The sequence below is a fragment of the Xyrauchen texanus genome, chromosome 22 (genome assembly GCF_025860055.1).
Source record: "Xyrauchen texanus isolate HMW12.3.18 chromosome 22, RBS_HiC_50CHRs, whole genome shotgun sequence".
Classification (NCBI taxonomy): Eukaryota; Metazoa; Chordata; class Actinopteri; order Cypriniformes; family Catostomidae; genus Xyrauchen; species Xyrauchen texanus.
This window is the reverse complement of record NC_068297.1, coordinates 28994829-29021048: the sequence shown is the minus strand read 5'-3', so window position 1 is coordinate 29021048 and position 26220 is coordinate 28994829. Positions and strand designations below refer to the sequence as shown.

Below are 26220 nucleotides of genomic sequence, written 5' to 3'. Positions count from 1 at the left end.
CTCCTACTCATGATGTTGCTTAATTTGCTATATACTGTAAAGTACATGGCAAAAATCAGCACTGTAACAAGTTAATGCTATAAATCTGAATCCAGCTAAATGTAATTTAACACAGAGGGAGCTCTTAATATCATTATGATCATTAGCCACGGCTACAACTCACCTCCTCTCCCTTCATCAGTTATCTTTTTCTCCTTCAACTCGTCTTTTTCATCCTCTTCAATGCTGCAGTTCTGTTTGCACAGTTCTGACTGCTGCTGCACTGGACTGGAACTGCACACCTTTAGCAGGAGGAGAGAAATAATGTGTGTTTAAACTAGAAGATACAACAGATTATGTCCATTTGCATGTGTGTTGAAGTCTCTACCTGGTCATTTGCTGTAGTGTTGCTTGATCTGTTTCCTGTGCCCTGGAAGCAGATTTCAAATATACAGTAAAGAGAAGCTGTGTGTTGTACACACACACATGCACGTGCGCACACACACACACACACACACACACACACACAGACACGTTGGTCTACCTATCATTATGATGACTTCCCATAGACATAATGATTTTTATACTGTACAAACTATATATTCTATCCCCTAAATCTAACACAACCCCTAAACCTAACACTCACAAAAAACATTCTGCATTTATACATTTTCAATAAAACATAATTTTATATGTTTTTTAAGCTATTTTAATTATGGGGACACTAGAAATGTCCTCATAAACTATATTTATAGCATAATACCCTTGTCATTACCAGTTTAAAACCTAAAGAATGGTCCTCGTAAACCACATAAACACACACACACACACACACACACAAATGAATGTCTTTACTCACAAGCAAAATCCTTTTGATCTTGGTGATATGAGATTTGCGTTTTGAGTTTTCTCCCTTCAGTGTGGAGTGTGAGATATCATCTAGTAACGTCATCTGTACCAGCAATGGATTGACATTGACAATCTCTCGGACCTTTGAAAATAAAAAACAAGTTAAAAAAACTGCAAAGCAATTCAATATTCTTCTACATATTTCTCCATTATGCTACTCTACATACACTGATAAGCCACAACATTAAAACCACCTGCCTAATATTGTGTAGGTCCTCCTCGTGCTGCCAAAACAGCACCAACCTGCACCAGGTTGGTGCTGGTGCGCATGAGTTACTGTAGACTTTGTCAGTTCGAACCAGTCTGGCCATTCTCTGTTGACCTCTCTCTCAGAATGCTAATCTGAGATGCAGGTTGGCACTGTTTTGGTGGCATGAGGGGGACATACACAATATTACACAGGTGATTTTATTATTGTGGCTGATCGGCGTATATAGGTGCAAGTGTGTATATGTGCTGTCACCTGGTCAGTCAAGACAGCCATGGTTCTCTTGTCCTGGTCGTGGTGTGTGATGACTCCAGACAACCACTGGGTTTTGGATTCCTGCCTGAACACTTTCACTTTCAGACCTCTCAGAGGATGAGCACCTGCCGCACAACAGAACAAATCATACACAACAAATTAATATGGTCCTCATGAGACTCATAACAGTGATCAATCAAAACACTCTCACTCTCAATCCTCAATTCAACATTAAAAATATTTCAGACCAGACAAATTGATGAAACAGACATTTCTGCAGTGCAACACCACTATTAAATCAGTAGCACGAGACATAAAGCGTGACTAGTGTAGTCTGATTCCAGAATAAAGTACCGAAAAAATTACTTTTATCAGACGGTTCTTTTTAGTGAATGAAACATGCACTGAGTGGCAAGTCATTCCTTTCATCAACTAAAAATTAACCAAGAACTATTTAAGTGTACGTAAGACTCATGAGACTAAAATCAGAGTAATTAATGGATGGCTGTTCATATAATAGTTAATGTCACTTAATATGATATGATAGTTGATAGTTAAACTCTGTTTTGTCTCAGTTTTGTTGTTATTAGTGGTATTTTTATAAAAATAATGAATTTATATAATATCTTATTTAAAAAGTCTGTTTACACACCTTTTGCAAGAATTTGTTCAGTTAAAATGTTAAATCATATCATCATTTGGTAACAGGCTGCTGAGGGCAGTAAATGCATTTCTTCTGCATTTCTTATTTGCAAACATTTCTTCCTCAAAAGTACTACAATAGAGGTCGACCGATATATCAGTTTAATAACAGATTTCTGGAACTATTGGTTATCGGCAAAAAACTACACTGATAGTTTTTCCCCATTGTGTCCGGTGCTGGAGTGGCTGGGAAGGGTCCACTGTCATTATACTGTAGGGAGTACAGCTTGGGCCCTGTAGACCAGTATGCTTGGAATAAAGAACAGGAGTCGATCAATTAGTTGAAGTTTTTACAGAAGAAAGTTGTTTGCAAAATAAAATGGAAGAAGTCAGCAGTACAAAAGTCTCTGAGTTTGTAGACAGGAGAAACCCATGCAAAATTACGAACTCAGAGGATTTTGTATCTACATATAATTACAGTGCATGTCTTTATCCTGTTGAAAGGACCAACAGATATGTGCTCCATCAAAAGCATCCCATCAGTGTAACTGAAGATGTGAAAGAGAAAGAAAAAAAGAATCTTGTAACTTGAGTATGAAAAGCAAACCTTAAATGTGAAAACTTCACATTCATGTGTCTGTTGTGTTGTATGTTCTGTCTGGCCCAGTTTATGGGATCCAGAATGTTAACATTATAGGTTGACTTGATGTTTATGTTACACTATTTATGATACAATTCCAGAACAATTTAAACTCTTCAAGTTTTAAGATGAAGCTTGAGAAAAATTAAGGAAATATGAAAAGCGTCAGTTCAGGTGTAAGGGTTAAGTCGTTTTCCTATGTGATAAAGTATACGTAACTTAAATGTATAATTGTCAGATTCCAAAATGAAAAGGAATGACTGTAACTGAGGCTTTGCATTTTTAAAGATTAGGAACAGAGAGAGTGGAGAAAGAAAATCCCCCTCCCTCTCACACTCTCTGTCTCTAAGTTTAATAAGCATCTGCTAAACACAAGAGCACTGAAGGTCAAGAGCAGATTTTGAAGCATGCTAAAGGCACCTCTCTTAATTGTTTTATTTCTGTATTTTATTCATTTTTATACATATAGAAAAGTATATTATTTGATTAGATTCAAGCTGCAGCTTTCCTCAAAGTAGTTAAAGATTTTTTTATATTCAGAGGACAATTAAGAAATTTAGTTGAATGTTCATCTGCAAAAAATAATGTTGGTTCAAAACAATCTGGAGTGTATAACTGAATTAAGGTGAGGTTTTAAAATTAAGCTTCCTTGAAGCTTGACAGAGGCTACCCTTTGTTTTGTTTTGTTCTGATGTATGTCCCCCCATGATACATGGTCTTTTGTGATGTTTGCTAAAGTAGCACAAATACTCATTGAATCGAAATTAATTATCTGAGTAAAATTTTAGCATAGTTATTTCACTTATAATTTGGATATTTTTAATAGAGTTTTGTATTTTGAATGATGAGTTGTGAATTTAACCATGTTTTGAAATGTCTCCATACTTAAGCAGTTATAGATGTTTCCACTGGCTGTGACGGTTCTCAAGTGATACTACCCAAAACAAAAGAAATTATCTATTTACTAAAACCCAATAATCAGAGATTGCCAGAGGGAACAAAGTGTTAACTCAATGTCAAGAGGTGATGACCCAATGACGGGTAAGGCTTTCCAATGGCCAAAAGGTGGGCAACATAAGGCACGGCATCACAGCCCTGGAAACCTGCCCAAGAAGGGAGGTGTGATATGGCTTAAGGAAGTGGATGGATGCTTTTAGGCCAAAAGCATTGGAAGGGAAGTCTAGAGGAATCTGCCAAAATATTGTGAGTGCACTCAACCCTACTGCATTTTCATTTCCACAAATGAAACTAATGAAAGTGTTAAAATACCAAAGCTTCTGGGTCACTGTGCCATCAGGGGATCATACCCCGTGTAGAAGATTATTATTTATAGATTGGTTTTGGAGGTAGGCTGTTGCGATTGAAAGCTGATTTACTACTTCTACATATACTTTTATTGATCTCATGTATGTTTTAATAGGAATAAAAAAAATGATGGTGGTGACTAAAGATATGGATACTTTAAAAAAAAATTATGATTGTTTACATTTAAGAACAATTTAAAAAGAATTGTCTGAGAATTGGGAAAGAGAAACTATTCATGTGGAACGTTGTTTAAGTAGAGAAATTAACCAGTGGTTTATGGATACGTTTCCATAAATTCAACCTGGGCTAATTTTATAGACATGCTGCAACAGTATGATTTCACCATGATTCCAAGTCTATTATCAAACTTGATCAGCTGCATAACCAATTAGAACATAAATTCATAGCGCCACCTCTATGGTATATAATGCTACGGCATGGATGCACTTGAACATGTTCCCCCTCTGTTTAGAGATTGTAGCAAGTAGAAAAACTACCTTACGTGTGCCTCTGAACATTGATAATTTAATATGGAAGGACTTTAGGCCTTCTCAGGTGTTTATGTGACCCCAGGTATCAGATGTAGTCATGGGGGACAAATGGTTTGATCAGGAAAAACTATTTTGCTCATTCTTAAGACCAATACCATCAGTACAAAAGATACGAGAACTCCAAGAGATGCCTTGAGGTTACAGGTGCACAACTCAAAAGATTGTGCTCGCAATAGGGCCTGAGTGGCATCCAGCAGAGAAATGCTGAAATATTGAGTGTTCTGAAATAGATTTATGTTTTGCAGATTTGGAAAATAGCACTGAATATTACCCTTAACTAAAAGCAAAGAGGGCACAAGTACAATACAATGAAGCATTTCTGAATCAACTAAAGAGTACTGAAGTTTTTGAAGGTTATGAATACTTGAACTCAGTATGGCTTAGGTCGAATGGAAGCCCCTTTTTATCGGACCCAGAGGAACCATCAGCTCTAGCATTAGCTTGGATGTTTGCTTTTACAGTGGGAGCAATATCTGCGAATGTTACAGACTCAGTAGAAGAATTTGTGAAGAATTCATAGAAGTATAACAAATAGTGATCGGAATAGGGAAAGACATACTCTATGCAGTTGGGGGAGGCCTAGGATAAGTGGTGCTTTGTTTAATTGTATGGATGATTATCTGCTGTGTTTTCTCCTATATGTGTAAGTCTGCTTGCAGAACAGTGAACCCAGCAAAAGAAGAGAAGCGATTTCTGAAACTGACCTACAGCCCGAAGGCGCAACTGGACAAAGACAACACTGATGTTGAGATATATATATATATATATATATATATATATATATATATATATATATATATATATATATATATAGTTTATATTTAGTATATATATATATATATATATATATATATATATATATATATATATATATATATCAATCAATTAATCATTATGTTAAATCAGTTTAGATTTGAATTTACTCAAATGATATATATATATATATATATATATATCATTTGAGTAAATTCAAATCTAAACTGATTTAACATAATGAGATTAATTGATTGATTTTAGTAGAACTAATCAGTATTCTTATGAGTTAATTAAGTATACAACATTATAACATATATATCATATTCTCGTGAGCAAATTATTCATTATTTCATGCTCGTATAAGTAGATTGAGACCATTCCATATCTGTCTTGGCCGACCGACACGTAGGCCGCTTCTCTAGTGCTTTCAAGACCCAACAACATACAATTGATTATGAATGTTTCTGCCAATTTAACAAGAATACTTCTTCAGCTTTCCTGAGAGAAATTACAGTTATCTCTATGTTTTAAGTTCCAACAGAATAAGGCCAGTATCCAACAGAAGCTTTGTAGTATACGTTCTTGTATGGAAGAAGATGTGTTTGTGTTTCTCTCAAGTATTTCTGTTTCAGGAGTTCAGTGGAGTTAGAATAGGAGTCTAGAGGTGGACAACTGAGACCTATGGATGACCATAAAGGGTTGACTGTCCGTGGCCTATGACCCGATTCGGACCGTTGGAGCCTATATACAGAAATAATGCGTAATGCAAATAGTTAATGAGATAAACGACATACAAGATGACCATGTTCAGAAGTGTTCAATAGTTATCTATGCTTGTAACCAATCAGAATCCTAGAAGACTATAGCATTGATGTCAATTTGATGCTGTGTCTGACTGTAAGTATTCAGTTCATACAGTTCATAATTTTTCATGGGTTTCTCCTGTCTACGAACACAGAGGCTTTTGTACTGCTGACTTCTGCCATTTGATTTTGCAAACAACTTTCTTCAGTAAGAACTAATTGATTGAAACCTCGACTCCGGCTCTTCATTCCAAGCTACTGGTCTACAGGCCCAAGCTGTATTCCCCTACAAAACAGTATGAGAGCGGCATCTACCGGTTTTAACAATGTGACAAAAATACACGCAAGTCCAACCCAGGGCTCACGCATTTGCCCCTAAAAATCAATATGTGCGAACCGGAAAAATTATTTACGAGCACAGTGTGCAAATAAAGATTACAAACGTAAACCCCTCCCCCTTTTTGTTAAGATAATTGTTTAAAAATTACAAGACCCACATTCCGCAAGCGGCTTGTGCCAACCACAGTAGAGTTTTCTGTGATGACGTGGTCCAGTCAGAGAGAGAAAGGTGAACAATGGAAAAAAGTATTGGTATAAGCGACATCGCATTTTATTTTAAGCGAAAAAGAGACGAGCAGAAAGAGGAATTTGGCGAGGGGGATTCGCAAGATTCAACTAATGAAGTCTCTTCACAAGGTTTACCTGAGACGGCTAACGTTAGGGATACTGAGAACAACGTTAGCGAAGCTACGGTGACCCCAGCTATCACTTCAACATCCACTGTAGCCGGTGGAGGGAGAACAGATTCAATGCAAATTGGCTCAATATGTTCCCATGGCTAGAGTTCGAAAACAACGTCATGTTTTGCAAATATTGTAGAGGGCAGAAACAGGTGGGCATCTCGTCCTTCGTGTCAGGAACCTGCATCTGTAATAGCGATGGGTCGTTTGCGAACGAGTCGGCTCTTGTAAGTGAACGTTGGGAGATGGCTCGCATATCAGAATCTATTTATAAAAATATAAAAAAAATTAAGATATGAGTAATCAAAAGATTTAAAAATAACGAAAAAATTAAATAATAATATAGGCCTTTAAATGCTCAAGCGCACACATTAGTTCTGACTGTCTGCTCAGACTAAAAGCCTCACCTGTTGTTCCTGTCAATCAGACACGCAATGAACCAAAGATGCGTGAGGGAGGGCGGAGCCAACTTATGTTGCCCATTATGATTGTATTTGAATTGTTACATTTATATGCACTTTGTTTATATACATTGAAAAGTTATACTTTAAATGCACATGTGAAATAACATCCTTCTTTTTTACATTTATTTCAATTTGTGGGATGCTGCAGTTTTGCTAATTATTTATTTTTCTTTGATATGGTGCATTATTCTATTATCAGTACCGCCGCTACGTAGTCCTACATGCATACTATACAGTTTGCGTAGGGCATCAACTCCCTAGGGGGGCACCATCTTACCCTAGGATGGCACCAGAAAGTCCACCGGCTGCCCTTACTCGCTCGCTATACGTTATTCAAGGACCCGAAAGCAGTTGCGGAACACAGACGATCACTTCACGCTCATATCACGCATAGGGCATCAATTTGGCCATCGGTGGCCCTGTCTATTATGCTGTTCAGACTGTATTCGTTTTGAATGATTAGATTTATATGCACTTTGATTATATACAATAAATTATACTTTAAATGAAAATGTTTAATAGCATTCTTTTTCATAACAAATCAATGCATTTTTAAATACGTTGTGGTTAAGGTAGAGTATAATTTCATTTACCAATAATTTAATTAGAATTGTTTTAACACCAATTATGAAAAGAGCCGGAATGCCCATCGCTAATCTGAAAAGAGATAGTGTAGCGAAACATCTCACGGCGGCATATCCAGTGCTCTGGATGAGACAGGAGAAACCATCAGGCTCTGTGTAAGCAGCCTTGAGGAGGCAAGTGCTGCAGTCTGAGGAGGAGAAGTGGAAACAGCTGAAAATAAAGATAAACATCGCATACTTCATTGTGAAAGAAAAATAACTTTTCATCAAATTTGGGCCACTTATCAGACTCCACCACAAAAACTGAGTTTACGTTAATCCCACATACGACAATGTGTGGAGATGATCGGTCAAATTGCTGACATAATGAGAGATCGCTGGCTGACCTCTAAGTATGCCAGACGGTCAACATACAAAAGCAGCTGGACAACTGATATCCTTTGATTCTAGTAGGCATTGGGAGGTATCTGCTGTTCCACAGATGTGTGTCCCTTAGTACACGCACACACACTCATACACGCAGTATAAATATGTATGTAATAAATTATTAATAAACTCTGTATTCAATTTTCACTGTGCTCCTAAATTTCTTTGTGTGCTCCTACATTTTTTCATTTAGGAGCGCATGTACTCCTTGGGAAAAAAGTTAGCGTAGAGCCCCGCAACCCAATGTTTACATGTCATGATTGTTACCATCGTTGCATTAGTTGATATCCAGCTGGTCACGTTTATGCATTCGTTAGCCAGCTAAATTGCATATTTAAAGCTAGTGACGTGAAAAGCAAATTAATATCTTCATGCAGCCGAGAGAAACATAAACAAATCAGAAAATCATCTGATTTCAATTCAAATATTTTCTCCTCACTGTAATACGATGACTTCAGACTGATCAAATTCTTGTTCAAAAAAGGCTAGACACAGCACAACAAATACTGTTTAACAGAAAGCAGGTGTCTCAAGATGCTTTTAAAGTTCTTTTTAATTAGACACATCATCTAAAAAACAGCACTCCTGCACGAGACACAAAACAAAAACAAAGGGAAACAAAGACGTTGGTCTAGCGCACGTTTACATAGAAAAAGAAATGTGAACAGGCCCTTACAGTTGGTGGAGGTCATTGCGTCTTAGTCTCTTATAAGCGTTTCTCAGATTAAGCAATGAGTTGTTTAAATGCTTTGTCAGGAAGCTTTTTTTCTATGTTCAACTTGGAAATACGTGTCTCGAGATCCTCACGTTCGGTTCCAGTCTGTTGTGTTCTGTCTGATTGAACAGCCCCTGGCCTGTGCTCATAGTCTGAGCCAGTTCACCACCGAGTTCATCCGAATACCACTGTAACAAATAAAAATCAATGTGGTATTTCGTTGTTGTTATGAAGCACCATGTGAACTGACTATTGAAGCATTTTCCACCCTAATTTTACTTTTGACTTAACATTTGAGAATATGGACTGACTAAAACTTTATTTGTATTTATTTTATGCACATTAGTTGAAAATTAAATGCTCTTTTTTAACAGCCAAGATAGGAATGTTATATGCAATAATATAATGGTGCTGAATAGTTTATGCATTTATTGCACCGTCTTGTGGACTAAGGAAACAACGTCAATTTAAATTAAAATTTGAATATTAGTTCACATATATTCATATTTATTTCATTTTAAAAAGTATAATACATTTTCAAGGTTTAGTCAGTACTGTTTATTTTTGTAATAAAGTTCAGCACTATTTTACTTTGAGTGTTATTTTTTCAATTAGTAACTGAACAAATTAGTTATCATTAAAATCCACTATCGGTTGACCTCTATACTACAAGAATCATTAATAAAACCATTAAAGAACCAGAATTGCTAAATTATTTACGATTCTCCTCACAGTTCTATGAGCCAGCAATCAGGACAAAAGTGAAGAAAAGCGCTCTATTGGGTGGACATGCTGGGTCTCTCTTGTGCAATTGGTGCAGAATCAGTCCCAATCCAATTATGATAATGCAATGCATTGCAATGGATGATCATGACATACTGTATTGCAATGTAGACCATATCATGAGGTAGTTGGCAATACCCAGCCTTAGTTTCAGCTCTAAACAGGCAATATCTAACGAGTGCTATAGAAATACCCCATGTTGCAATTTACAGCCCACAATTAGGCTAATTAACTAATTCCTTGGCAGAAGAATTATGCATTGTGATCATTCTTACAAATGTAATATTATATTATGATTCTGCTGTTGCTGTTTTATTAAATCAATAAGCCGCTGGAGTTGAGACAGTATGCTACAGTGATTATACCTCTGTTAAGGTGTCAGTTTGTGCATACAAATAGACCTTAGCCGTAGACAGTCACCTCTTTTGGCTATTGCTTTTTTAATTCCAGTCAAATATCAGAGTCAACAGTGAAAGGGATATTTAACATGCAAACTCCACTGTGTTCTCAAGCAGACAGAATGCACAGAGAAGAGATGTTTGACAGTAATGTTTCAACCAACAATGAGTAAATCAGATTTATCCAAACATACAGGATAAACATCCTTATCTCCAGCACTAACAGAGAACAGATACCAAAAACAAATGCTGAATCACAGGATCTTCACACACAGATTTGCAGAATAAAGATCTTTCCTCTGAGGAATCTTGAGTGTGGAGAGAGAGAGAGAGAGAGAGAGAGAGAGAGAGAGAGAGAGAGAGAGAGAGAGAGAGAGGCTGGAATACCTTGCTGAAGAATGTTCTGGAAGTGGTTCTGCTTGAGCCAGGCCTGGACCTGTTTCTGCAAAGACGGATCATCTTGCACAGCTGGATTTCCACTGTCCGCCTCCTCCTGTGACAACAAAACAACACAGCGGGAAAACCGTTGAGCATGCGATAAGTTCTGGCGTTTCTTTCTTTTATGAGGTGCGCTAAAGATTATGTTATGATATACGATATGATCAGACATATCCATAAAAAAAGATGAAGGAAAGCAACTGTTGCATACCAAACAGTCTCAGATGGGGGGGAGGGAAGAACGGGAGAGACAACAAGAAAGAGCACACATACAGTATTACACATAGTATTACTTATCTATCCACACAATAGGCAAACCTCCTCATTGCGCACACACACACACACACACACACACACACACACACACACACACACACACACACACACACACACACACACACACACACACACACACACGTAGTGTTTCCATGTTGTATGGGGACTTTCCATAGACATAATGTTTTTTATACTGTACAAACTTTATATTCTATCCCCTAAACCTAACCCTACCCCTAAACCTAACCCTCACAGAAACCTTTCTGCATTTTTACATTTTCAAAAAACATAATTTAGTATGATTTATAAGCTGGACCGACAAAATGTCCCCACAAGGTCAAAAATTTCAGGTTTTACTATCCTTATGGGGACATTTGGTCCCCACAAAGTGATAAATACACACTCACACACACACACACACACACACACACACACAGGACTGGAAATTACATAATAGTAGTGTGAGGACGATATTTAAGCCGAACTCTAGCTGAACTTCCAAACCCTCTGCTTGTCACACACACACACACACACGCGCATAAACACAGGAAACACTGAGGCTTCATATCATTTCTAAAAGCATTACATCACACATCTCTCTGTTTCTGTGCACACGCAACACTTCTATCGAACACACTCTGGAGAGCACGAATCCTAACACACCAAGTCTGACAGTACATGCTCCCACACACACTCTCTCTCTCTTCCCCTGGCATTTATATTTTTTAATGTTTTTCTCTGAATTAAATATTATCTCTTGCTCAAGTCGAGAAATAAAGGCTTCTCAAAACTTCTCTCTGTTTGCTTTAAAACATTATTAGCTGCTCAATTTACATGACTTTGAGTCCAAAAAAGAGGACAAATATTATTGTATGAATTATTTAATATTATTTACTAAAAATAATTATGGACTTTAATACATAATACTAAACATAAATGTATGGTTATGTATTGTTATCAATAACTGATTATTATTATCGTTTTGTCAATATGATACATGTCGTTGATATTTGAGAATAAAAAGGGGAGGAAATAGAAGGAAATAGGACATGCACGGATATTGTTTGTGGCTTCAAAAGCAGTCAAATCTAATCAATCACAGTTATCACTCTTACCCTCTCTCTCTCTACATCAGACTTCACATGGCTAGTCTAAAGCCTGGGTACAATTTCTCCTGTGTGAGTCATATATGACTGACCCCATAGTCTGTACACCCCCCCCCACCCCCAGTAATAGTCCAACTGAAGACTCAGATGATTATATCACTCTTTGTGTTTTTGTTTAGAGTTAATCCAGCATTAATATTCATCTGTGAATGGAAGAAATTTATTTTATGAATGTGTCAGTGACCATATCGGTATTGGACAACATTTTCATTTCTTTATTGAGTGATTCTCATGAAACCGGTCAAGAAAATATCCTAGTCACATTTACACCCAAATAATACAGAATTTTACATATTTTAACAGTAAATAATACAGTACATAATACATAATTTGCATTATGAAAATAAAGCCTATATTTATTTACTAAGGATGTGCACAGAGCATTTGGTTAACAGTTTGATGCGTATTATTTGAATACCAAAATCAATGTTAGTCATTCTACTTGTGCAACAGAGATCTTCAACCCAACCTGAACTCATTCTGACAAACTAGTTTGGGTCAGATTTTCAAGAATAGGACGCGTTTGGGATATTCAAACATGCTTTTGTGTACGTCTGCTGCACAGTTTTTCTGTATACTGGGACCCACTTTATATTAGGTGGCCTTAACTACTATGAACTTAACTATTTGATACAATGTTCTAATTATGTACATACATGTTGTGTAATTATATTTAAAATACTTGCATCTAATTACATTTGTAGTTACCCAGTTAACTCCAGAAGAGAAAGAGAAATTGGCCCGGGATTTTACATAGCAACTGGCAAAATTTGTTTGCTGTCCTTTTCTGCATATCGCGGCACCGGATTGTGGTCCGTTCTGCATAACGTGCAGGCTCATCTTAGCTTATCGCAGCCCATTCGGCCCGTTTGCGGCAAACCCACCGGACCGCTCGGTTCTCCCGATGGCCAGTCCGCCCCTGATTGGCCCCAAAGTGCGCCGGCCCACCGGGAAAATGCCCGGTATGCCAGATTACCAGTCCAGCCTTGCTCTAACCCAAACACAAACCTTACCCCAAAACCCCTAATCCTAACCTTAACTCTATACTTACTCCTAAACCTACCCGTGTCTCAACCTCTGTAGCAGCAAATGTGGGCAATTTACAGAACAATATGTAGTCACACAGTATATACATAGTCTTGTATGTATGTAATGCTAGTACATAGTAGTTAAGGCCACCTAATATAAAGTGTGACCGTATATACTGTAAGCACCTGCTGGACGGATGCTGAATCTCCAAAAAATTTCTATCAACGTCTTGTGTTGAATCGCCACATTTTTAGACACCGAGTAAAGTTCAAAAGAACTTACATTTTTATTAAACACCTGTTTTTTTTTTTCATTCATGTGCTGCGTTCTGAAGAAGTTCAGGTTGCAAAGAGGACTTCATGACTTTTCCACCATTAAACATGATTCCAGGTTGTTTTTTACCAAGCAAAATGCTTCAGCGCTTCATTTCCCTTTTGCTCTAACAATAATAAGACAAGTTCAATGCCATTTGATTATAAACATTTCAAAGTCAAAGCAACCTAAAGAGGCTATTTAACCTCAGCAGTGTAACTCATAAGTGCAATATTTACATTTTCTCTGCACTTCATATGCTGCAAATTACAAAAAAAAAATAAAAAGGAAATAAATAAAAAGGAAATTCCATTGCAATAAACGTTCTTTATTCTGGAGAAAAAAATATTAACCTATTGTGAAACCTTGCATACTGTTAAAAACGATAACTGTGCACATCCCTAAAAATTTAGGAACTTTTTCAGTACACTTTTAACACAATTATTAATTATAAATACACTTTTTTTCACATTTTACCACACAATTCTCATTACCGCACGCAACACATAATAACATTTTACTTTTACTATTCCCATAGTTTTAATGATGATTATCTTTCAGTAAAATATGTTGTTGAACAATATTTTTTTAGATTAAAATCATCAAAAATGAAAGGCAGTCCCAATGGAGTACTGTTATGATGTATAAAATATTTTGCTATTTAAATAATACATCATCTTTTCACATTGTGGTAATGAAAATATCATCATCATCATCATCATCATCTTTTTTTTTTTTTGCATTGCATTGCAGTAATCAGAATTGGAGGGTTAAATGAGTGAAACTTTCATAAAATAATTTTACAATGTAATAAAAAAGGCTTCATTTTCTAAATATTTTTTTTTTCATTTATTATAGACTTATTATGTCTATAACATCAGGACTTATTTTATTTGTCATATTTCTCCCTTTTTTATGCCAGGACTTTAAAAGTATTAAAAAGTTGTATATCATTTCTATGGTAAATTATGTTTTGACAACATGTAAAATTCAACTTTAGCATGAAAAACAGTGCACAACAGGGCAAGATAATTCATGGAAACAATAGGCTAGGATATCAGCCAAAATTTCATTATCATTATTGCTTCTGTCATGTAATCCCAGACTGACACGATGATGCAGAGATATGGGCTCTGTGGGGGGAAGAACAATCTGTTGTAGGGCTCCTTGTTCTTCTGTTCAATTCTATTTGCAAAGAGAATGTTGAAATCTAAAATGTGTATTTCCTTTTCCTACTGGAAGGAACGAGACGTTGTGTCAATGTTTATATATTTTTTTAGTTAATACAAGAAAACGTCATGGTTACTGTTGTAACCTCCGTTCCCCGAGGGAAGGAACGAGACGTTGTGTCGAATGAATTGACACAAGGGGTCTTTCTGGGACACCAAAGGTACCTCTGAACCTGAGAAAAGCCAATGTCAAGTTGGAAGACACAACGTCTCGTTCCTTCCCTCGGCGAACGGAGGTTACAACCGTAACCATGACATTCCACTTCTGTCACTCACTCGACGTTGTGTCGAATGAAGTGACACAAAGGGTCCCACATAAAAACGCCACGCACTGACCATGTTAAGTGAACTGTCGAGACAGGTGCAAGCAGGCTACTGCGTGCTAGAGGCACCTGTATCGGCTGCACGTAGACCTTAGGTTCCCCGCACCCCTGAGGGGGGGACAGGTGCTACATGACTAGCATGGGAGCAAGCCCAGCAGCTGCAGCCTTCTCTCTCACTATGTCTCTCACATAGAACGTGAAGCGGCTGGGGCTATCTTAACGCTATGAAATGCGTTGCGGAAGGCGGTCTTTCCCGGTCCTATTCTTTCAGGGGGAAAATACCCTGAGGAGGCCACATCCTGCCCAGTCTAAGGGGAGGTAACATGTGGCAAATACACTATGAGGGTTGTGAAGGGAAATGGCGCGGTGGTAGGTCCAGCCTAATGAGGGGGGACTCTACAAGCACGGCGACCAGGGCAGCGGGGCTGCCCAAGGGATACGTGGGTCCGCCGACAGGGGGATAATACCGTGGGGAATACATCACAGGGAGTTTGCCTGAAAAGGGAACTAAGCCCGTGGAGCCCGACCCCAGTACAGAGCACCTGTGACTCGTAGTGGGTCTGGACGCGAATTGCTCCGCTGAATTCGCAGGCCAGAAGGCTAGGGAGGAGAACATCCAGGGAGCGACGCTTAATGGCTAACCTGGGATAGAAGGCACACTGGATCAACTTGGTGAAGGGCGCTGTATGCGAGCGGAACACCCGATCGGACCTGACAGAACATGGGACAAGTCCGACTCAACCCTGAGATTGTAAAATCTAGCAAAGGTATTGGGTGTTGCCCAGGCTCTGCTCTGCAGATGTCTGCTAAGGAGGTGCCATGGGCCAGTGCCCACGAGGATGCCACACTTCTCGCAGAGTGTGCTCGAACCCGCAAAGGGGCGGGCATGGCCAGGGTGTGATAAGCTAAAGAAATAGCATCAACGACCCAGTGAGCTAACCTCTGTTTGGAGACAGCGTTCCCTTTCTGCCGTCCACAGAAGCAAACAAATAGCTGCTCAGAATATCTTAAGCTCTGCATGCGGTCCAAATAGATACGCAAAGCACGTACCGGACACAGCAACGAAAGGGCTGGGTCTGCCTCCTCCAAGGGCAGCGCTTACAGGTTCACGACCTGGTCCCTGAAGGGGGTCGTAGGAACCTTGTGCACGTAGCCCGGTCGTGGCCTCAGGATAATGTGAGAATGTGGCAGGTGTCGGCTAGCCGCACTCTTCCCGAGCTTGGACGGAAGCGAGCAAGAGTGTCGGGGGCAGGTGGTTCGTGGGGATTTACCCGGCAAAACCAAGCCCATCGTTATCCCCATTTCGCCTTCATCGCCAGCTGGGTCGTCCTCAATCACGTGGGAATGAGCGACACGGGGGGCGGCTGAAGTGGCATTCACCTTGAGGAAGGAGAGCAGCGACAGCAACGCTGCCATGGTCATGTTTGCGCAATGAGTACATGAGCCATCCACGAACACCGCCTCAGTGTGATCGCTGCCCAGGCACACGAGGCAGCGTCTGTGGCCGTCGGCCTTGGAGAGAAAGCACCCGCATCCAGGAACAACACAGGGGCGGAAAGGCATCTTGAAAAAAACGCGTCCTGAAAAGGACGTTCAACGCCGCTGTGTATTGCTCTTTTGTGAGTGGAAAACTCAAACTCTTTTAGAGAAATCAAACTCTTTTAGGAGGAGAACACTCTTTTAACAGTGAAAAACGCTGTCGAAGCGCCCAGGGGCGTAGACTGCACAGCGTGCAGAGAGAGCGAACGCCAGCTGGAAATGCACCGTAGATCCAACAGCAATGCTTCTCACTGACAGAGGTGAGTGAAATAGTGGTGAACTTCAGCTTGCTTGTTGCACAACTGTTCGGCTCCGAAGAAAAATTCTGACTGGCACTCGCTGCCCCGCTTCCCTTTATACCCGTATGTCCAGGGCGGGGCATGCAAATTCTGTCTGCCAACTTGACATTGGCCTTTTCTCAGGTTCAGAGGTACGTTTGGCGTCCCAGGAAGACCCCTTGTGTCACTTCATTCGACACGCGTCGTGTGAGTGACAGAAGGGGAACCAAAAGTATTAACATACTGGCATGATTAATAAGATCTTACAGCAGTAGTACAAAGAGAACTGGAGCTGCCCAGCTTTGTAGGTGCGATCCACATGCATATGTGGGAGCTTATTATTACTCTAATAATATCGGTGTATGTGTGTGTGTGAGAGAGATTGCCCATCTCTGATTACTATCTGTCCTTGCATAGCAAACATAAGGTGGTGTCTGTGTGTGTGTGCATGTGTGATAGAGAGAGCAGACTGCAAGAGAGAGGAGAACGAGAGCGGGAGGGGGAGGGGGAGTGGATGTGTGTCTCTGTGTGTGTATTACTCATCCGAGCTTCAGTTCTCAGGACGAAGGGAAGACATGATTTATTCATTTACCCGCCGGCAGGTTTTGATCTCGCTCTCTTTCTCTCTCTCTGCTCAGACTGTCTTTCTTGTCTTGCTCACAAACACACACTATCTCTCTGTTTCTCTCCCTCGCTCCTGCTGTTTCTGTGCCTCTCTCACCTCGTTCACTATTTTTCTCTCTGACAAACACACACACTCTTAGCTCTGCTTCACTGGCCTTAAGGAGGACGATTTGGGGGGGTGTGGATGGAGGAGGAATGAGTGAGGCGATAATGAGACAAGGAGATGAAGTGAGGTGTGATTGAAAAGAGTGCTGTGTGGGTATGGCTAGAGGGCAAACTGTGCTAACAATAATGGTGAGGTTATTTAGTGTTAATTAGCGCATTACGCCGCAGCTTCCTTTGATTGGCGAGAATTTTTGTGCTTTTAAAGTTTTCCAAATAACCTGAAACTGGCTCAATCAGTCAATCATAAACAAACACACACACACACACACACACACACACACGTAGTGTTTCCATGTTTTATGGGGACTTTCCATAGACATAATGGTTTTTATACTGTACAAACTTTATATTCTATCCCCTAAACCTAACCCTACCCCTAAACCTAACCCTCACAGAAAACATTCTGCATTTTTACATTTTCAAAAAACATAATTTAGTATGATTTATAAGCTGTTTTCCTCATGGGGACCGACAAAATGTCCCCACAAGGTCAAAAATTTCTGGTTTTACTATCCTTATGGGGACATTTGGTCCCCACAAAGTGATAAATACACGCTCACACACACACACACACACACACACAAACACACACACACAAACTTACTCCAAAAACACAAGTGTTTCCCTAACGCATATGGAAAACGTGCACACCCACATACACTATGTGTACCAGAACTAAGAGGAAGGAGAACACAAAACAGTGACTCAAACACACTATAGCAGATGCATGACACACCGCAAAACAGAATGAACATGACTTTCATAAAAAATAAGATCTGTAACACAGAAATATATTCATTCTTGTTATTACACTTGGATATTTTAATGACAATTAGTCTGTAAATGTGAATGCCTTTCTTTGTGAAACCAGTGCCCACACAAAATGAAAATTCTCTCATCATCTACTCTTATTCCATCCCAGATGTGTCTGACTTTCTTTCTTCTGCAGAATACAAATTAAGATTTTTAGAAGAATATTTCAGCTCTGTAAGTCCACACAATGCAAGTGAATGGTGACCAGAACTTTGGAGGTCTAAAAAGCACATAAGTCAGTATTAAAGTAATTCATACAACTCCAGTGGTTTAATCCATATCTTTTGAAGCAATATGATAGGTGAGAAACAGATCAATATTTACGTCCTTTTTTTATACTGTAAATATACATTTTCACTTTCACTTCCACATTCTGGTGTGGAAGTGATTTTCACTTTCACATTCAGCCACCTAAAGGATGGGGTTGGTTAAAAGGTGGAGATTTATATTAAAAAGGACTTAAGGACTTATTGATCTGTTTCTCACTCACACCTATATCACGTCAGAAGACATGAATTTAACCACTGGAGTAATACAGATTAATTTTATGCTGCTTTTATATCTTTTTGGACCTTCAGAGTTGTGGTCACCATTCACTTGTAATTCATGGAACCACAAAGCAGAGATTTTCTTCTAAAAATCTTAATTTGTGTTCTGCATAAGAAAATGTAATACACATCTGGGATGGCATGTGCGAATTTCCATTTTTGGGTGAACTATTATTTTAACATTCTTCATTGCAAAAAGGACAACATGAAATAAAACTACAACTTTAACAAAAATTACAAAATAAAATCAAACTGCAACTTAAATAAAAACAACAATTTTAAAAGGAAAAAACGACCCTATTAACTGTATAGTTGTGGTTTAGTATTGAGGATTAGCAGTTTCATTCCTATTCAACCAAAGTTCAGCTTGATCATTTCTGTCCACTGTATGGATAATTGTCATGTCTGACATGAGAGGTGAGACTGGACACTATCAGGATGAGCTGATAAAGTCATATGAAAGGTTGACATGACCTCAGTATAGCACACAGCCATCACCACAGCAACATGAGCAAGAGAGACATCAGGCAGATCCAACTATTGCATCAGGAACAGAGAGACAGGAAGGGAGACAGATCAACAAATAGATAGACAGACAGACAGATAGATAGATAGAGATTATAGAAAGGGATGGGTGAGTGTAGTTGTAGCTGCTTATGTTGGCATGTGTACAGAGAAAAATCAGATCTGTAGAGAAGGAGCGCAAACATCTTTGTGCGCCTTTCTATGGCAAGAACACAAACCCACCCACACACACACACACACAAACAGACACACACAAACAGACACACACACACACACACACACACACACGCACACACACACACACACACACAAACAGACACACACGCACACATACATGCGAGCACACACAAACACAGACACACAAACACATCTTGAGTGAATGAAACAGGAAGAGAAAGAGAGGGGAGTGATACAGAGGGTAAGAAATAGATGATGCTGAAAAGTGCTTCATTTAATTTAAATGTGAAAGTAGAGAGAGAGGAAAAGAGAGGGAGGTGTGCATGTTAGAGGAAAGACAGAGAGGCTGATTGAGAGATGAGGTGTAGAGGGACGATGATGAAGTGGATGAGATAATGACAAATAGAGGAGAGCGAGTGAGAGGAAAGATAGAGACGCAGACAGACACAGAAAGAGAGAGATAGAATGCTCATTAAAATCAATGCAGGAGTCAGAAGACTTGTCCTTCAGTAAGTAACAGAAGAACTGAGATCAGAGAGATCCAGAGAGAGAGACAGAGAGATATGTAGTTTCCTCTTAAATCAGAAGAATTTAAGGAGTAGTAGATAACAGACAAATGCAATGAAAAATCCATCAAAAGCAGATCCCAAACTTCAGAAAACGTAATTTATTGCAAGAATCATATCGTTGTCCACAGATACTAGGGCTTAGCAATACATAAAAATTATATAATAGATAATCACCTGAAAAAATATTGCGATATACAATTATATTGTCAAACCCCTTGCCAAGGGTTGGTTAATTTTTTTGCTTTATTGATTTTATTCTTTTATTGAAAGACGAAAAACATAAACAAAAGACATTTCTAAATGTTTTATTAAAATGATCAAAAAATCTATATGATCTTATATATAACCACCTCCCCAAATCCAAACATTCACTGTCTCCAACAGCCCCATTTGCCATCATGCAAGCATCCGTCAAAAACAACAGGTGGAATATTACTAATAGCCTACAGATTAAGAACTAAAGACAATTATAAATGTAATGACAATAATAAACATAATAAATAAGCCTAATAAATTTCCCTTGTGTTCCCAAAATACTGCTACGTTTTGGTAATAGGCCTACAGTTTATGATGCCTAAAGAAAAGAAAATAGAACTCAATTTTAGGATCAAGATGAACGTGACTTGTATTACTTTATGATTTCATCACTTTCATCTATATTTCTTTAATACAAATATATATATTACTGAAACTGCAGAGTTGCATTCACAATGCATGTTAACCGCATGGAAATAAAGCGAAACTCACAGCACCTCCTGAGATTATCAAAACAGGGCTGCACGACTCCGAACAAACAGCGAATAAGACACAAACATAGACTTCTTTTCTTTTGTCTGTTCTTAAAAATATAATAAAGTGTGATTCTTCAAGCATGTGTCTTTGTGACTAACAGCATATCTTGTCATGTGTCACTCCGAGACATCTTACAGATCTCCCTCCTATAGCAGGTAGATGAGCAACATAACCCGCGCATGAAATACATTTGGACGAGAAGCTTGCAAACTGGATTCAGCCTCGTCGCATTTGGTAGTTTCACACCCTGGCCACTGTTTAATATATTTGGCAACTTCTCAGATCCATAGTTTTACCATTTCCCGATATTGTCGATCACATCTGTCAATTGAGTGTAGCAATAGGCATCGGGACCTTTGTAAGACATCATCGATATCCGATAACATCGTCCTATCACCCAGCATTAACAGGCATACAATTAGACAAAATACACCACGATAACTAGAGTGACCATGCATCTAAAGGTGTGCACTTCATCTAATATTAAAATACTTTTGTATTCCAGTTTAAAGGGATAGTTCACCCAAAAATTTCAATTAATTTACTCTCTCTCATGTCGTTCCTAACCTGTATGATTTTCTTCCATGGAGCATAAAAATACATTAGGAATCCATAAGGCAGAATGACAGCCTCATTCACGCAAGTGGAAACACTGTGGCTCTCGGGTGCTTTCAAAACATTGCTTTGTTAGTTTCAGTAGTCAGCTTCTGCTTGAACCGATGGCGTGACTACCTGTTTATATAAGCAATGGAAGATACTGCAATTCAGTTTGGCGCTGCTAGTGGTACAGAAATTACACTCCACAGCTTTAAAGGCAATATGAAATTAAAATGTACCCTTTTTATAAAATATTATTACCCACCACTGGCATCACCAAATGTAATTGTAATGTAACTAATCTAATGATTATTAGAACAATTATTTGACTATTCAGGCAATTACTACAAAAATGAATCATTAGCATAAACATAATAATTAATCAACTATTCAGCTTGTGCCTCGACTTAAAAGGCTGCATTTAACATGCTTATTAACAATAAAGAGGACAAAATCATCTTTTAAAAATACCTCTAAAGGACATTCACTGAATTAAAGGGGAAACAATTATTTCCACAATTATAACCTCTCCGGGAACCAGCACCTTATCGTGGTGGAGAGGTTTGTGTGCCCTTGTGATCCTGAGGGCTGTGTTGTCTGGAGCCATGTGCTCCTGGTAGGGTCTCCCAAGGCAAAGTGGTCTCAGGTGAGGGGCCAGACTAAGAATGGTTCACACAAACTCCATGGAAAAAACGGCAAGAGTAGGAGTTACCCTGCCCGGAGGAAGCCGGGGGCCCCCGTCTGGAGCCAGGCCCAGATGGAGGGCTCGTCGGAGAGCGCCTGGTGGCCGGGCTTGTCCCGAAGAAGCGACGTGAAACCTCCCTCTACATCCCTTGGGCCCACCACCCATTGGAGAAACCGCAGGAGTCAGGTGCGCTGCCATATGGGTGGCAAGGTGCTGGAGAGGAGGGTTCGGCCGATTGTCGAACCTCGGATTGAAGAGGAACAATGCGGTTTTCGTCCTGGCCTTGGAACGATGGACCAGATCTTTACTCTCGCAAGGATCCTGGAGGGGGCCTGGGAATATGCCCATCCAGTCTACATGTGTTTTGTGGATCTGGAGAAGGCGTATGACCGGGTCCCCCAGGAGAGACTGTGGGAGGTGCTGCGGTAGTATGAGGTGGGGGGTCCCTTCTTAGGGCGATCCAATCCCTGTACGTCCAAAGCGAGAGCTGTGTCCGGGTCCTTGGCACGAAGTCGAGTTCATTCCTTGTGGGGGTTGTCTCCGCCAAGGCTGCGCTTTGTCACCAATCCAAGTCACCAAGTTTGTGATATTGATGTACAGGATATCAAGGCGTAGTCAGGGTGGGGAAGGTGTGCGGTTCGGTGGGCTGGGGATCTCATTGCTGCTTTTTGCAGATGATGTTGTCTTTATGTCATCATCAGTCCGTGACCTTCAGCTCTCACTGGATCGCTTGGCAGTCAGAGCTGGTTAATGTGGCTCAGGATAGGGAAGTTTGGGGCCCCCTGCTGGAGCAGCTGCCCCCGCGACCCGACTTCGGATAAGCGGTTGAAGATGGATGGATGGACAATTATTTTATTAAAGTTTAATTCAATAAAAAAAATTCACTGCAAAAAATCCTATTGTTGTCAATTGTTTTGTCTTGTCTTCCATTTAAAAATAATCTAAAAATACTTAAAACAAGATGCATTTACTTGAGAAGCAACATATACAATTTTTATATATAAACAAACCTTATAAAAGAAACATCCCTTTTTCAGGACACTGTATTTTAAAGATAATTTTGTACAAATCCAAATAACTTTACAGATCTTTATTGTAAAGGGTTTAAAAAATGTTTTCCATGCTTGTTCAATGAATGAAAAATTTAGGACACTAAAGAGACTTTTCTACTGACTCACCAAAAGAAAGATGCCCAGGGTCCATGCTCATCTGCGTGAATGTGCCTTAGGAATGCTGCATGGAGGCATGAGGACTGCAGATGTGGCTAGGGCAATAAATTGCAATGTCCGTACTGTGAGACGCCTAAGACAGCGCTACAGGGAGAAAGGAAGGACAGCTGATCATTCTCGCAGTGGCAGACCATGTGTAACAACACCTGCACAGGATCTGTACATCCAAATATCACAGCTGCGGGACAGGTGCTGGATGGCAACAACAACTGTCTGAGTTACACCAGGAACACACAATCCCTCCATCAGTGCTCAGACTGTCCGCAATAGGCTGAGAGAGGCTGGACTGAGGGCTTGTTGGCCTGTTGTAAGGCAGGTCTTTACCAGACATCACCGGCAACAACGTCGCCTATGGGCACAAACCCACCTTTGCTGGAACAGACAGGACTGGCAAAAAGTGCTTTTCACTAAAAAGTTGCGGTTTTGTCTCACCTGGGGTGATGGTCGGACTTGCGTTTATCGAAAAAGGAATGAACGTTACACCGAGGCCTGTATTCTGGAGCGGGATCGATTTGGAGGTGTAGGGTCTGTCATGGTCTGGGGTGGTGTGTCACAGCATCATCGGACTCAGCTTGTTGTCATTGCAGGCAATCACAACACTGTACGTAGCAGGGAACACATCCTTCTCCCTCATGAGGTACCCTTGCTGCAGGCTCATCCTGACATGACCCTCCACCATGACAATGCCACCAGCCATACTGCTCGTTCTGTGCATGATTTCCTGCAAGACAGGAATGTCAGTGTTCTGCCATGGCCAGCAAAGAGCCCGGATCTCAATCCCATTGAGCATGTCTGGGACCTGTTGGATCGGAGGCTGAGGGCTAGGGCCATTCCCCCAGAAAAGTCTGGGTACTTGCAAGTGCCCTGGTGGAAGAGTGGGGTAACATCTCACAGCAAGAACTGGCAAATCTGGTGCAGTCCATGAGGAGGAGATGCACTGCAGTACTTAATGCAGCTGGTGGCAACACCAGATACTGACTGTTACAACATTCTCAGATAACACATTTTCTTCTGCAGTATAGCTCCCAAAGTAAATGTACATGGTTTTAAAGGAGTTTTAGATTTTTGTATTGGAAAACAAGCCCAATTTTGTTGCAGTGCATGGGTAAAGGCTACCCTCTCCTAACTTTATGTTCACCTGATTTCGATCCATCTTTAACTCACAGCAGTGAGGGACGAGCGTCCCCGCACCAGAGTGCATAAGCCGGGTGCAGTTTCAATCTCTCCCCCTACTATCGGGTTTCTTCACCCGACTCATAGAAGCGGCTCTGACCGCACAGAGAAATACCAGTTGCAGAGTTTGTACTTATTTACATGACCTGCTTCCTTAATATTTTAACTTTAATAAAGGATGCATTAACGATGTAACACCACGGTGTTTCCTTTAAAGATGCTCTGACATGTACGTTTTGCTTAAGCGGAATGGCAGCTCCGACTCTGCTTTATTTCACAAACTACTTATTTTGTATTTTTATATAATTTCCTCACACATTGCGATCTACATCCCCCTAAGCTGTTTGGAGTGCGTCTGGACTGTAAGCTGTGTGTTCTTCCTCTCCTCTATCATTAGTGTTTAATATGATCACATGTGAGGTTACATAAGATCAAACGACTATTCGACCACAAAAATGTTTGTAGACAATCTTTTATTGTAGACGTTGCCGATAATCATTTCAGCCATATTGCAAAAATAATGATTGTTTTCAAACAGATTACAGAAGTCTTCCATTGGTTGTACAAACAGAGAGTCCCGCCTCAAACTCACACTATTGATCAAGAAATGTTGCTGTATCAGCTGGATGGGCCACTCAAACAAACAGAGGTCTGTTTTGGAAGTGCCACAGAGCCACAGTATAACAGCTTTAGGTAAAATCAACCTTTAAATTACTTCATTCAAACTCTGCATATTACAATGAGATGCAAGACAGATTTTTTTTCCATTTAAATAATAACACATATTAGCTTTAATAAAGCTAATGGGATATCTAGAAATTAACATAGCACATCTGATAAGCAATTAAATCTGCTTTATTATTATGCCATTTTCACTGTTACTACCATTATTACAAATTTATGGGCCAATAAAGCTTCATTTAACTGAGAGAGCGATCAAGAGAGAAATAAGAGACAGGGAACAAATGACAGAGAAAGAAGCCAAAGGCGAAAGAGAAAAACAACTGTGAAAACTGAAAATTACTCTTGAACTTGTGTGTAAAACAGATGGAAAGCAGTCTTTCTTTAACAAACACACACACACACACACACACACACACACACACACACACACACACACACACACACAGTGAAGACTGTATTTGTGTGTGTGTCCTGATTGAGGGTGTCTGACTCAATGCCAAATGTCTTTCTCACCACAGCCTCAAAAGGAAAGTGTTCCACACAAGCCTAATGGAAACCACACTTCCTGCTTTTCCCTTCAGTAAACCTCTCCCTCCCACCCACCCTCTCTCTCTAACTTACTTCAGTCCATCTCTGTCATACACAACAACAAACACACACACACACACAAATACAGTGTTTGGAGCTTTCTAAAAACAGCTGCAGTGTTCCCATTTTGGCTTAATAGGTCAAGAGTGCTTAACCCTTCCCTTCCCTAACACACACACACACGTTGGGTTTCCATGTTTTATGGGGACTTTACATAGACATAATGGTTTTTATACTGTACAAATGTTATATTCTATCCCCTAAACCTAACCCTACCCCTAAACCTAACCCTCACAGAAAACG

The 26220-nt window shown here is 39.7% G+C and overlaps 1 protein-coding gene across 1 annotated transcript in view; it reads right to left on the bottom strand.

The window, feature by feature from the left end:
• The window catches only part of jmjd1ca (jumonji domain containing 1Ca), an 82837-nt gene that overhangs the window by 22153 nt on the left and 34464 nt on the right, over positions 1 to 26220 (bottom strand). The window contains exons 4-8 of the mRNA XM_052153543.1: positions 10546 to 10651; positions 1352 to 1476; positions 839 to 970; positions 368 to 409; positions 164 to 281 (exon numbers count right to left, since the gene is read on the bottom strand). Coding sequence (XP_052009503.1) covers positions 164 to 281; positions 368 to 409; positions 839 to 970; positions 1352 to 1476; positions 10546 to 10651 — 523 coding nt within the window. The remainder of the gene's footprint in view (positions 1 to 163; positions 282 to 367; positions 410 to 838; positions 971 to 1351; positions 1477 to 10545; positions 10652 to 26220) is intronic.